Source organism: Orycteropus afer, unplaced genomic scaffold, assembly GCF_000298275.1.
Source record: "Orycteropus afer afer isolate SDZICR_OR568_19922 unplaced genomic scaffold, OryAfe1.0 scaffold00099, whole genome shotgun sequence".
NCBI lineage: Eukaryota > Metazoa > Chordata > Mammalia > Tubulidentata > Orycteropodidae > Orycteropus > Orycteropus afer.
Genome location: NW_006921686.1, coordinates 4,864,683 through 4,876,973, shown reverse-complemented (window position 1 = coordinate 4,876,973; position 12,291 = coordinate 4,864,683). Strand labels below are relative to the sequence as shown.

At 59.0% G+C, this 12,291-nt stretch overlaps 2 protein-coding genes across 2 annotated transcripts in view; one reads left to right on the top strand and one right to left on the bottom strand.

Moving 5' to 3' along the window:
• The window catches only part of LOC103198722 (CLK4 associating serine/arginine rich protein), a 23,636-nt gene extending 20,750 nt beyond the window's left edge, over positions 1-2,886 (top strand). The window contains exons 16-20 of the mRNA XM_007942915.2: positions 183-241; positions 358-404; positions 2,258-2,340; positions 2,607-2,631; positions 2,844-2,886. Of these exons, the coding sequence (XP_007941106.1) occupies positions 183-241; positions 358-404; positions 2,258-2,340; positions 2,607-2,631; positions 2,844-2,886 (257 nt within the window). The remainder of the gene's footprint in view (positions 1-182; positions 242-357; positions 405-2,257; positions 2,341-2,606; positions 2,632-2,843) is intronic.
• Positions 2,887-3,613: 727 nt separating this feature from the next.
• Positions 3,614-7,661, bottom strand: ZNF296 (zinc finger protein 296). The gene is made up of 3 exons (XM_007943078.1): positions 7,367-7,661; positions 7,001-7,150; positions 3,614-4,587 (listed from the first exon to the last, which is right to left on the bottom strand). The coding sequence occupies exons 1-3, from the start codon at positions 7,659-7,661 to the stop codon at positions 3,614-3,616; spliced, it is 1,419 nt and encodes a 472-aa protein (XP_007941269.1).
• Between the last annotated feature and the right edge of the window lie 4,630 nt (positions 7,662-12,291).

Here is a 12,291-nt window from a genome sequence, read left to right as displayed (position 1 = left end):
CTGCCAGCCCCTCTGCTTGCCTGCTCCTCCTCCCTCTGCCTCTCCTAAAGGCCAGGAGCAGACACGGGCCCTTGGAGGGGGAGTGGCTCTGTGGCCTCCTTGCCCGGGCCTCGCGGGGCTCGGTGTCCTTGCAGCAGGAGCTCTTAAGGGCATCACTCAGGCTGTGTCCCTTCCTCCTGCAGTCAAGGCGGATAAGAAGGCGGCTCAGGAGAAGATGATCCAGCAGGAACATGAACGGCAGGTACGGGGTGGGGCACGTGGGGCGGGGTGGGGCTACCTGGTGGGGCACGTGGGGCACATGGGGTGGGGTGGGGCTCCGCTGGGCTGAGCCTCACGGCCCGGCCGTCTCTGCCACAGGAGCGGGAGGACGAGCTGCGTGCCATGGCCCGCAAGATCCGAATGAAGTAAGACACCCCCACCCCTCTGTGTGCCTCCTGCTCTCGATACCTCCATACCCTACCCGGATGCCTGGCTCCTGGCTGGAGCCCTGCCCCGCCCCTGTGTGGTGCCTAAACCTGGCCAGGGCCTTGGGGCCGAGCTTTGGTGACTCCTCACCTCTGCTCAATCAGCTCCTCCACTTCCAACTCAGAGTCCCTGGGTGGCGCGGGCAGTTACTACTGGCGTTGAACTACCAGCCAGAAGGTTAGCGGTTCCACCCACTGAGGCACCGTGCAGGACAGGCCTGGGGAGCTGCTGGTGACAGGTGTAGCCTCGGAAAGCCTCTGGAGCAGTTCTACCCCACACGCGTGCGGTCGCCAGGAGTGGGCTCAGCGGCACCTCACGACAACATGCCCAACTTAGTTCTAGTCACTTCAACCCGGCCGGCTCCTCCAGCCACCAACTGCAAGTGCCCCTTGCTGTGGCCCAGACAGCTGTGCAGAAGGCCCCCTGCCTTAGAATTCTTGCCCACTAACCTTGCTGGCGTTAGGGATGCACATCTTGTTTGCTCACCGTGCCCCTTCGCTCTGGCATGTGAACGTCTTGCTGTGTGTTCACTCCTGCTGTGTCATTGGTGCCGGAGTGCACGTGTGGTTGGCACACTCAGTGGATGTCTGTCGACTGAGTGAACTGGCTCTGCTCTTCGCTCCTTCCCTCTTTCCCCGGGTCTGATCCCAGCTCTGCCCCTCTGTGTGGCTCTGAGACGTGACCTCTCAAGCTGCACTTAGTGCTCCGGGCACTGGGTTGGGTCTGCAGTGGAGAGCCCAGGGCTAAGTGCTCCACCCCCCCAGGGCCCCCAGGCGGCACCAGGGACTAGAATACTCTGTGTTGACAAGGAGACGGGCAGTGGCCAGGAGGTTGGCCGTGTAGCCATCTGGTTCCCTTCTGTACTCAAGGACAAGCAGCCTATCTCCTGGAGCTGGGGCTCCCTCCCTCCTCTGAGAGAGGGGTCATATGGCACCCGCCTCCTGGGGGCCTGCTGTGAGGCTGGGTGCCCGGAAGCACTGCTGTTGGAGTTGTCATTTATCATGTGCCCACTGTGTGCTGGGCATCAGAGGCCGAGGAGGGGAAGCCAAGGCGTCACGGTCTTGGTGATGTGGTCACTCCTACCATCTTCTCACCCTGATTCTGCCACACACCGTTATGGCCTTTTGTCTTGTTTGAGTCTCAGAAAAAAAAAAAATCCAAACACTGACTGCTGTCAGGTTGATTCTGACTCACAGCGCCCCTAGAGGACTGAGAAGAACTGCTCCAGAGAGTTTACAAGGCTGTCAGTCTTTATGGGAGCTGCCTGTTTCATCTTCTTCTGTGGAGTGGCTGGTGGGTTTGAACCAGTGACTTTTATTAGCAGCCCAGTGCTTTAACCACAGCGCCACCGGAGTTGCTTGAGCCTCAGTTACTATCTCTGAAATGGGGAGGGGTCGCAGTCCCCTTCATAGGCTTGTGGGACTCTGAGATCACACTAAGTGTAGCCGCAGGGTTCTGCCCAGACTCTGCTGTCTGATGGGGCCAGGTGAGCACGCAGTGCACATAGGTCCCCCCCGGCAGCGCTCTGCGTCAGGCCAGCACTGATGGGCCCCCTGGCCTCCCTTCTGTGTGTTCAGATCCCCACTGTCAGCCGCTCTCCCCTGGGAGCCTCTGTGGCCCACGGGGACAGTAGCACTGCCTCCCCTGGGGGTATGTTCTGCTTACATGCCGGCACCTGCCCTGGGCAGAGCAGACAGTCCCTCCCACCCCCCCCCCCCCCGTGCTCTGTGTTCCCTGGGGGACTGAGGGATGCACCCCTTCCTCTTGGCTGCCTCCCCTGTCCCCCCCGCAGGGAGCGGGAGCGCCGAGAGAAGGAGCGAGAAGAATGGGAGCGTCAGTACAGCCGGCAGAGCCGCTCCCCCTCCCCTCGCTACAGTGAGTGACCCCGAGATAGAAATATCCCAGTAGGGGTAGACGCAGGGCACCTTTCCCACAGTGAACGCCTGCTTATGGCAGTGGTCACCGGCCTGATCGGCAGCGCCCATTCCCGGGGCTGAGGCTTCAGGTCCCTCTGGTGCCCTTGCCATCCTGTCCTGTCAGTGGATGTGGCCTCAGGCAGAGGGAACCCGAGCCCAGCCTTGACTCAGGTCAGGGACGAGCCCCCTCCCCGGCTGTGTCTTCACTTCCTCTTTTCTTCCCAGGTCGGGAATACAGCTCCTCCCGGAGGTGAGGCAGCCAGGCTGGCTCCCCAGAGACCCTCCCTCCTCTGGGGAGCTAGGCTGTCCCTTGGTGGGAGGGCCCAGTGCTGTCGCTCCACCCCCACCCTGGGAAAGTGTCCCCTCTCCCCAAGCCCAGGGGTCCCCTGCATGTTGGGGGAGGTGGGGCTGGTTCCTGGCTCCCCAGCCACCCTCACAGGTCGCCCCCCTTTCTCTCTCCAGGCGCTCACGGTCCCGCTCCCGAAGCCCCCATTACCGCCACTAGGCGAAGAGTGGGGGCTGGGGGGGCCTGGACAGTGTCGCGCGGGGTTGAAGCTCCAAGCTACTGGCTCTCTCTGGTGGAATAAAACTGAACGGTATTTAATTCCCTTCCCCTGGCTTGTGTGCTCTGTAATCTGCAGGGCAGTCCTGGGCCTGGACCTGGCTAGGCTTTCAGGCAGGTGCTGGTGCCGCTGGCAGAGCCAGTCCTGTGGGGGCCGCCTTCCTGAAGGAGCCGGACCTTCAGATGGTGCAAGGACAGTGGGCTGTTGCAAGAGCTGCCATGTGGGTCACAGAGCCTGTGTCTCAGCCAGACCTGCTGGGAGCAAAGGCACTTCTGCCATGGGGCTGTGGAAGGGCCCAGACCTGCCTGCAGGTGTGGACAGGGGTGTCGGCCCGCACCCAGTATGGAGGCTGGGCAGGGACTCTCTTCGCCCAGGGGCCTCTGGCGACAGGTCCAGGCTGCTCCCCACCCTCACCTCGGCCCCTGCCCTGGCCTCACCCACACCGGGAACTGGGAGCACGGCTTTCTGTGCCAGTCCTGCTCTGCCCCAGGCACTGGGGGCCGGCCTTTCCTCTCACCCCCTCACCCCAAACCGGTCTGTCCAGGCGTCCACCCGAGGAGGGGAGCCTCCCGCCCCACCTCAGACACCCCAAGAAAGCCAGAGTCTACATGAGCACCAGGGGAGGGAGTTTACTCAAAGCAGGGGAAGGACGGGGGGCCAATGGTGGCATTAACAGTGGGGCCCAGGGGCAGCTGCTAAAGGGTGCTTCTGCCGCAGGTGCTTGTCCAGCGTAGCGCGCAGGCCAAAGGGCACGCGGCAGTGGGGACACGCGAAGTGGGCGCCGTTGGGCCCCAGGCCATGCATGCGCCGGTGGCGGTTGAGCTTGCTGCTCTGGGCGCAGGCGTAGGGGCAGAGCTCGCAGGTGTAGGGCCGCTCCCCCGTGTGCGAGCGCCGGTGCACCGTCAGGTTGCTGCTGTTGGTGAAGTGCTTCCCGCAGAACTCGCAGCTGCCCCCGGGCCCGCGGCTCTTGCCCCCTGACTTCTGCATCTTCTTGGGCAAAGACTTCTGGCTCTTGGCAGGATCAGCTTGTTCCTTGCTGGCAGTTCCCCAACCGTCCTCCCCAGGGCCGGCCTGAGCCCCACCGCCAGGGGCCTCGGGCTCTTGGACTCCAGCTGTGGCGGCGGCCCCAGCCCCTTCCCCATCGCTGCACTGGAGGGTGCTGGCCGGGGCGGCAGCGTGGGCAGCCGGCTCGGGGGGCGCCGCGGAAGCCTGCTCCTGCCCGGCGTCGGCAGCGCAGGGGCTCTGGGGCTGCAGCTGGCGATGGGTCTTCTTGTGGCGGTTCAGCTTGCTGCTCTGGGCACAGGCGTAGGGACACTGGTCGCAGGCATAGGGCCGCTCACCTGTGTGAGAACGCATGTGCACCTTGAGGTTGCTGAAGGAGCTAAGGGTCTTCTTGCACACGGAGCAGGTGGGGCTCCGCCGGCCGCTCGCCCGGAGACTGCTGGCCTCAACCTCCGGTCCCACCACAGCGGACACGGCCGCTGCCACCTCAGCCAGGCCCAGCAGCGGGGCCTCGGGGGCCTCAGATTCTGTCTGGTAGATGGACAGGCCGTGGTCCCACTGGGCATGGCGCAGCAGCTTCCAGGCCCGCGTGAACTGTCTCCCGCAGCGAAGGCAGCTCAAAGCTTTGAGGTCCTCACGTTCTGGAGAAGAGAACAGGGGCAAGGCCGTTAGGAGGAACGTTTACTGGGATCAAAACCACGGCCGTGGCAGCTAACAGCTGTTCACAGCTACCGGCTGGACACCTGTGGGAAAGGCTCTATTCTGGGGGCCAAGGGCTCAGCAGTCACAAAACACAACCAACTCACTGTCATGATGCTGGTGCTCACGGGGGTGGGTGGACAAGACACCAGGAAAGCAGTCTGTGGAGTGGGTGCTGAGGACCTAGGATCTGTTCCAGTTTCGTGGGTTTGAAAATCGTCCAGAGAGAAAGGTTGGAGCAGAGCGAGGTGCAGGGCAGACAGGAAGGCCTGGCTGAAGTGACCAAAGCCAGTAAGCACTTCCTGTGTGTTGGGTGCCAGGCCATGCCCGCCTCAGCTCACTCTTCACAGCCTCCCTCCACGACAGGGTAAAACCACAACCAAACCCACTGCCTTCAAGTCCATTCCGACTCCTAGCTACCTCTGTTGGGTTTCCCAAGGCGGTACATCTTTACAGAAGTAGATTGCCCGGACTTCCTTCTATGGAGTGGCTGGTGAGTTTGAGCCACCAACCTTCTGGCTACCAGTCAGATGCCTTAGGCACTGCACCACCAGAGCTCCTCCCACGGCAAGATAGAAGACTTCATTTCCCAGATGGGGAAACTGAGGCACAGAGGGGCACATCCCTAAGGCCACATAGTTTGGAAGGGCTGGGGCTGGGAAAGAGGAGACGGATTTTCCAAAAGGATTGTTGGTTGAATAATGTGTGGAGCCGATTTCAACTCATAGCAACCCTGTAGGACAGAGTGGAACTGCCTCATAGGGTTTCCAAGGCTGTCATTCTTCAGCCCTCGTGGTGCAGTGGTTACAGCTCCTTGGGAGAAAGACATGGCAGTCTGCTTCCATAAAGATTACAGCCTTGGAAACCCTAGGGGCCAGTTCTCTGTCCGGTAGGGTCGCTGTGAGTCTGAATCAACTCCATGGCAATGAGTTTGGTTTGGTTTTGGTATTTTTATAGCAGCAGCCTTTTCCCCTAGGGAGTGAACTACAGACCTGCAAGTTGGTAGCTGAGCACTTAACCGTTGCGCCACCTAGCAGCTCTCAGTTACTGAGTGGGTTTCTCTATGCTAGGCCCCAAGCTCAGGGGCCTACATGATCCAATTATCACCACTTGACAGAAGACGGGGCCTGAGTCCTGGTGGGGGATAAGATGAGCGACCACCCAGAGGTGAAGAGAGGCAACCAGGAGCCCCGACCCTCTTGTGTCCCGCCCCCCAGAGTTGATGTTTTCTTTGGGTACCTCAGTGGGCATGTCCCACATCCACAAATTTTAGACATGAGGTAGCCTTTGTAATGCTCCACCAGGGACAAGAGTACTCGCAGGGGCAGGGGAGGGTCAGCCCGGCCTGGGCTTGAATTCTGTTCCCCTGCACCCTGGCTGTGGTATCTTGAAGACATAACCCCATCTCTGAGCCTCAGTTTCTTCACCTGCCCGAATAGGGATATCCTCAGGGTCCCCTCCCTTTAGGGTTGAGAGTTGCAGGTTAATAAACATGAGCTAAGCCAACAGAATCCAGGCGCTCACCGGTCTACACATCCAGTAATTCCTGATCATGTTAGTCCCATCATCCCATCACAACTAGACGGTGCCCAGCTGGGAGTCACCAGCTGTGAAGCTGACTGAGCGCGGCCCCTCCTCCTCTTTCCCATCACTGGATCCTCCCTTGCCCCAGCCCTGAGTATGACTCAATTTCTCAAAAGTCCCAGGAGGGCATGGGCCCTGGGGCTGGAAATTTTAAGCCAAATGAGCCCCACTAAGCCACAGTACTGTATGAAGAGTTTTAATTCCCTTCTGAGAGAAGGAACCCAGGTATCCAGACACCAGAGCTGTGCTCAAACCAGGGGCTTCCCAGCACCCTGGGCTGGGAGATTCCATCAAGGGCAGATTACAGAAGCCCCCTCCCCTGGCCCTGAGTAGAACGAGAAAGAGGTGGGAAGAGAGAGGTGACCTCCCCTCCAGCTGGTCCAGGCTGCCCCTCCTCCAGGCGGCTGTCTGCCCCCCACACACACCCCAGAGGTCCTCCCTACTGCCACCCTGGTCCAGCCACCTGGCCAGTTATTTCTGGCCAAGGGGAAGGAGAAGTGAAACCAGATTGGGGGTGCAAGTGGCAAATTCCCAGGTCAGTCTCGGGGGCTGGCCACACCCTGTGGGCCTGGCCCCCCCCCCGCCCCCACTACCACAGGTCCCAGCTAGGACAGGGCAGGCCGTGGCCACGCCTAGGCTGCACCCCAAGGGGAGCCAAGAAAGGGGAAGTCATGCTCACTGCCCTGCCTGTCCAGCTCTGCTGCGCTTTTCTCGCAGGAAGCCCGGCCCTTGAACTTGAGAAACGGACTGCACGCCGCCGGCTCTACTCACCTGGGCCATGGCGGGGTCTGGGGCCTCTGAAGAGCTGACAACCCAGCTTCTTGTGGTCCATGAAGGCAGTGATGGCCTCCAACGGGAAGGTCTGCAGGCAGCGGCCGCAGGTCAACAGATCTGGGTGTTTGTCGGTCCAGGACTGGCGGTCTGCAGGGAGGAAGCGGGTGGTGAGCGTGGGGGCGGGGCCACGACAGGAGCCGGGGTTCCGAGGGAGAGAAGCCCGAGGGTCGGAAAAGGGCCGGGGACCAGGGCCGGCCGAGGGAGGTAGGGCAGGGTCAAGGGTTCGCGCCCAATGCATGGGGTCCCTCCCCTACCCGAGCGTCAAAGTGCAAGGAGGCTGGGTCCAGGGGCTGGGGAGCTCACCGAGAGAGTTGGTGATCAGCGGCGTCCACGGGGCCCACTGGCTCCACGCGCCAAGAGCGTGGAGAGCGGCCCCGGCGGGCGTGGAGCCTGGGGAGTGGCGGGGCTCGTCACCGAAGCACCCAGGCGCGGGCGCCTCCTTCGGGGAGAAGGGCCCCAGTCCCCGGGCCTGCAGGAGCCGCGCGTCTAGCTCGGGCTTCACTTCGGTGACAAGGTCCGGCATCTCCATCTCGTCGTCTGAGCTGGCGGGCACGGGGTCGACTCGGCGGGGCGCGCTGCCGGCCTTGCGGCGGGACATGGGTCGCGGCCCTGCGTGCGGACGCGCGGGCGGGCGGAGGACGCGCGAGCCGTGCGCTCCGGGCGCGGCGCTCAGGTGAGTGACTGCAGCGACCCGCCGCGAACTCTTACACGTGCTGGCCGGGCCGCGGCTCCGCCCTGCGGGGGCGGGGACTGGAGGGAGGGGGCGGGGCGGCCCCGCAGGGGCCCGCGGGCGGCCAGCCTCAGTCAAAGCCGTGCCCGCTGCGGCTGGCGGAGTGACCAAACCCCATCACGCCGAGTTCACACCGGAACCAATGGGGACAGCGATTCCTGATCCCATTCTATGCCTGGTGAAACTAAGGCACGAGGGTGCCTACACGTACCCGCCACGAGAAAATGGTAGCGGCCACGTTTCTAATGAGGCGCCTACTAGTGATCTGGACTATTTTACTAAATGCATCACGATGAAAATTCATTTAGCAAATATTTATTGAGCGCCTACTGGACACCTGGCCCCTGTTCTAAGCACTGGGGGTTCAGCGATGAATAAAACAGACAAAAATCACTGCCTTAGTGTCGCTGAGGAGCCCTGGTGGTGCAGTGGTTAAGCGCTCTGCTGCCAACCCAAAGGTCAGCAGTTTGAACCCACCAGCCACTCTGCCGGAGACAGATGTGGCAGTCTGCTTCCGTAAAGCTTCCAACTTTGGAAACATGGGGCAAGTTCTACTTTATCCTTTAGGATCGTTATGTATGGGAATGGACTGGAGGGCAGTGGGGTTTTTTGTTTATTTCCTGTAGCATATAGTCTAGGGAAGTAGACAGGACTAAAAACAAGATAAATAAGTAAATTAGAGTCCTTTTCATGATAAGTGCCCTGGAGAGAAATAAAGAGAGGAAGGGCATGGGGTTGCAGGGGTGGGGGCTTCAATTTTCTTCCCGATATCCAGGAAGGGCATGGTGGAGTTAAGACCTGAGAGAGGGCAGAGAGTCAGGCAACTGGCTGCGGCTTCAGGAACAGAGGAGTGGGTGACTGAGGTCAGTGGGGAAGTGGGTACAAGATGCCTTTGACCAGTTTAAGATCTTTTGGTTTTCCTGAGATGCGAGACATAGGAGGATTCGGAGCTCAGGAAGGTCCCAATGTTTTCTGCTCCTAAGCCTGGACTCGCGATTCAGAACAGCCAACCATCGCAGCCCTCTCTGCCCTGCCTTCAACCCTTCCCACCGACCACATCCCACATCGTAACATAGAACTGTTTGTTGATTGCTCTGCCAGCCATCAGAACACATGCCCCCTGAGGTCAGGGCCAGGCTCTGTCCTGCCCCAGGTGTCCCCAGCCCAGGACCGAGTGCACCTGGCATTTCACATGCTGATTCTCGGAGAAGTGCTGCTCACATTGTTATTCAGGTCTCAGCTCCATTGTCCTCCCAGAGCCCAGGGCCGCCCTGACCACCATATCTAAAGTAGCCCCACCCTGCCTGCTGAAGGCCTTGCATTTTACACTGGATGACCTCCATCTGTCCCCAGTGCCGCCCTGGGTCTCAGTTTCCCCATCTATCAAAGGTGTCCGGGGAGGTTGGCACTAGAGGGATTTCTGGCAACGCCACCTCCTCTGACCACTCAGTTCAGGAAGCGTCCCCTGACTTGGCCACCCTCTATCCTATGCCCTTATTTTCTAGTTTTCACATCACTTCTTGTGCCCCATAGAATCTTTTCACGATATGCTGGTTTATTCCATTTGCCTACTATTTTCCTGAGCAGAATCGCTACCGTTTGGGTATCATGTGTTTTGACCTCTCACCACACCCCCAGAGGGTAAGTTCTGATGGGCAAATCTGTCTTATTCACCAGTACATCCCCAGAATTGTGACTCCCCACCTCAACAAATATTGATTGAGCACCTACTATGGGTATGACATTCTTTCAACGGGTATTTGTAGAGGGCCTACTGTGTGCCAGGCACCAGGCTGTGAGGACTGGGTGAGCAGAGGTCGACAGGGCCCCTACCTGTGAAGAACTCTGTGGAGGAAGCTAATTGCGTCGGAATCAATGAGATCCACAGTACTTCAGGCTAGACATTTCCCAGGACTGTGCCTCAATTCACCCTTTGTAGAATGGGGCTGCAGGGAGGCTGACAGGCAAAACGACCGCCTTCAGACCATCAGCTACCTAGCTGCAAGCTTTTTTCCTGTTTCAATTAGGGGAGGTGGGGTTTCGACTGGACAGGAGAGTAGGTGTGTCTAGAGGGTTGGGGGTGCAAGAAAACTGGAGGCCACAACAGACCAAGCAGGGAGGAAGTTTTTCTCTGGGGCTCAGTTTCTTCCGCTGCAAACGGAGCATGCCAGACACCCCTACCTCGCAGCTGGCGAATGAAACTGAAGCGACCGGCCTGCCTGCCAGGCAAGCCCGTGGGGTGGTGCTTTGATCATTTCCTAGCCTGGAGCCAGCCGGCCACCACGTGGGGCAGCGGCTGCGGAGAGGGCGGAACTCAGGCTCTGAGGCTCGCGGAGCGCCCGGGCCTCTGCATCGGGGGCGCCGGCGGAAGTGGGGGCGCCACAGCCGCGGACCTCGGTGAGTGCGGGCTGGTGGCTGGGAGTCGGAGCGGGTTCCGTCGCTTTGGCCCTGGCCCGGGATGCCCACCCCTGTGCGAGGCCGGCCGTGGCGGGAAAGTGCAAAGCCGCGCCTGGAACTCCGGCAGCGGGGGTGCTCTGGTCCACGAAGCCAAACAGCCGGACGTCCCCACGCCGGGCTTGGGCTGGAGAGCAGGGGGAGGGAAACACAAGTCCCCCCGTAGAAATCATAACGACGACGTTATAATAATAGCGAGACTTAATCTCCAGACTCCCGCTTCTCCCGGGGTGGAATTGTCTCTTTAATCCGAGCCGGGAGAACGGCCGGCTCGAGTGCTGAGTGGAGAGTGGACGCCTGGGGGCCGGGAGGACCTAATTAGTATAAGAAAAGGAGAGGGATGGGTGGCCAGGGCGGAATTAAAAAAGAACTGACCGGCCCTGAGGGCGGAGGGGCGGGCTAGGTATTCTGTCCTTGGGGTTCTGACCCTCCCCGGAGGCCGCATTTGAGTAGTGTTTGTGGACACGTGGCCACCTCGGTCGATTGGGTCCGGGAGCCTCGCTGTTAATCTGATAATTCTGCTGTTTCCTTACTTTGGTGGCTTTGAGGCACTAGCTTTTTTTTTTTTTTTAATGTGGCCGCTGAGCTGATCCATTCTGTTTTCTTTCTCCAAAGGAGGTCCTCCAGGGAGGGATCTCGGTGAATCCTGCCCCAGCGGTCGGACCTAAGTCCTGGGCTCTTGACCTAATCAAGCAGGTTTTCCAGTGGTGGGGGATGGGTGTGGACATTTTCCCTGAATCCAGCAACAACACATCTTTGGCTGCTGCCAGACTGAAAGGATAAAGGATGTGTCTGGCCAGGTCATCAGGGAGAGTGGATAACACCTGCCTTCTTCGGGGCACACCCTGCCTGACCTTTCTCAAACCAGATTCTTAACCTGGTAATACCTTTGCTCTGAAACCTCCAAGGGTTCCCCTGTACTGGCCAGATCAAGTCTGCCCTCCTGCAGAGAGCACACTGGTCGGATCCCCGGTCAGTCCAACCTGTGTTGGCCTCCTTTTCCTACCACTTAACTAGCTTGCACTCAGAAGTTGCCTTACATCTTCCAGGGTCAGTTTCTTCAGTTGGAAAGGTAGACTGCATTCTCTCCTCCTGGAGAAACCACTGTCCTTTCCTGGGCCCTCCCTTCATTTTACTTGATCCAAGGAATTAACGTTATCTTTATTCACTTGCTTAATTCCCATCAGGCCTTTATTAAGTGCTAACTTAGGGAGATGGGGGAGATGCCCTGCATACCAAAAATAAACCAAACCAAATGCATTTGATTCCAGCTGGTAGGACAGAGCAGAACTGCCCCATAGGGTTTCCAAGGCAGTAGATCTTTAGGGAAGCAGACTGCCTTATTTTTCTCCCACAGAGCAGGTGGTGGGTTCGAACAGCCAACCTTTTGCTTGGCAGCCCAATGCCTTAACCACTGTACCACCAGAGCTCCTTGTTCTGCATGCACTCAAGTGTTAATATTGTTAGGAGGAAAGCCCTGGGGCCTGGTGAGGGTTGACAGACAATTAGGAAACATATTTATCCTTAATCCCATTCACCTGGATCTTCCTTATCAGGCAAAAATCTTAAGAGTCCTCCTTGACTCTAGTTTTTTTTGCCTTCGACCCACACATCCAGGCCCTCAGCAAATCATTTCTGAGTACCCTCAACCTTCAAAAGCCACCCGTTCGTTCTTCCGAGCCACCTCTGGTGCACTTGAACTGTCAGCCTTTTGTTTAGCCAATGTATTGCCATGTGTCCTTTCACCAATAATACAATAAATATCAAAACAACAAAAGCACATACTAATTTGACCATTTTGCACTCTGACACCCCCCCCCCCATTGCCATACTCTGTCCTAAGCACCTTCACCTTCTGTCTGGACCACAGCAGGGGCCTCACTGGCTCCCCGGCTTTTCTCATTGTCCCCCCACCATCTGTTGCAACATGCAGAGGGAGAGAGTGAAACCCCTCAGCTGGGGGAACGGACTGTGGGGTGAAGGTGGAAGCCAGGAGTCCAGTGAGGAGGAGACTGCAATAGGCCAGTCGAAGGGACGGAGGAGT

What these genes read in the sequence shown, in the direction of transcription:
- ZNF296 (XM_007943078.1), bottom strand. Translation starts at nt 7,661, where the DNA reads ATGTCCCGCCGCAAGGCCGGCAGCGCGCCCCGCCGAGTCGACCCCGTG. An exon ending in GCTGATCACCAACTCTCTCG is followed by an intron (nt 7,151 to 7,366) that starts GTGAGCTCCCCA and finishes TCCTCCCTGCAG; the next exon opens with ACCGCCAGTCCTGGACCGAC. An exon ending in CAGACCCCGCCATGGCCCAG is followed by an intron (nt 4,588 to 7,000) that starts GTGAGTAGAGCC and finishes TCTCTTCTCCAG; the next exon opens with AACGTGAGGACCTCAAAGCT.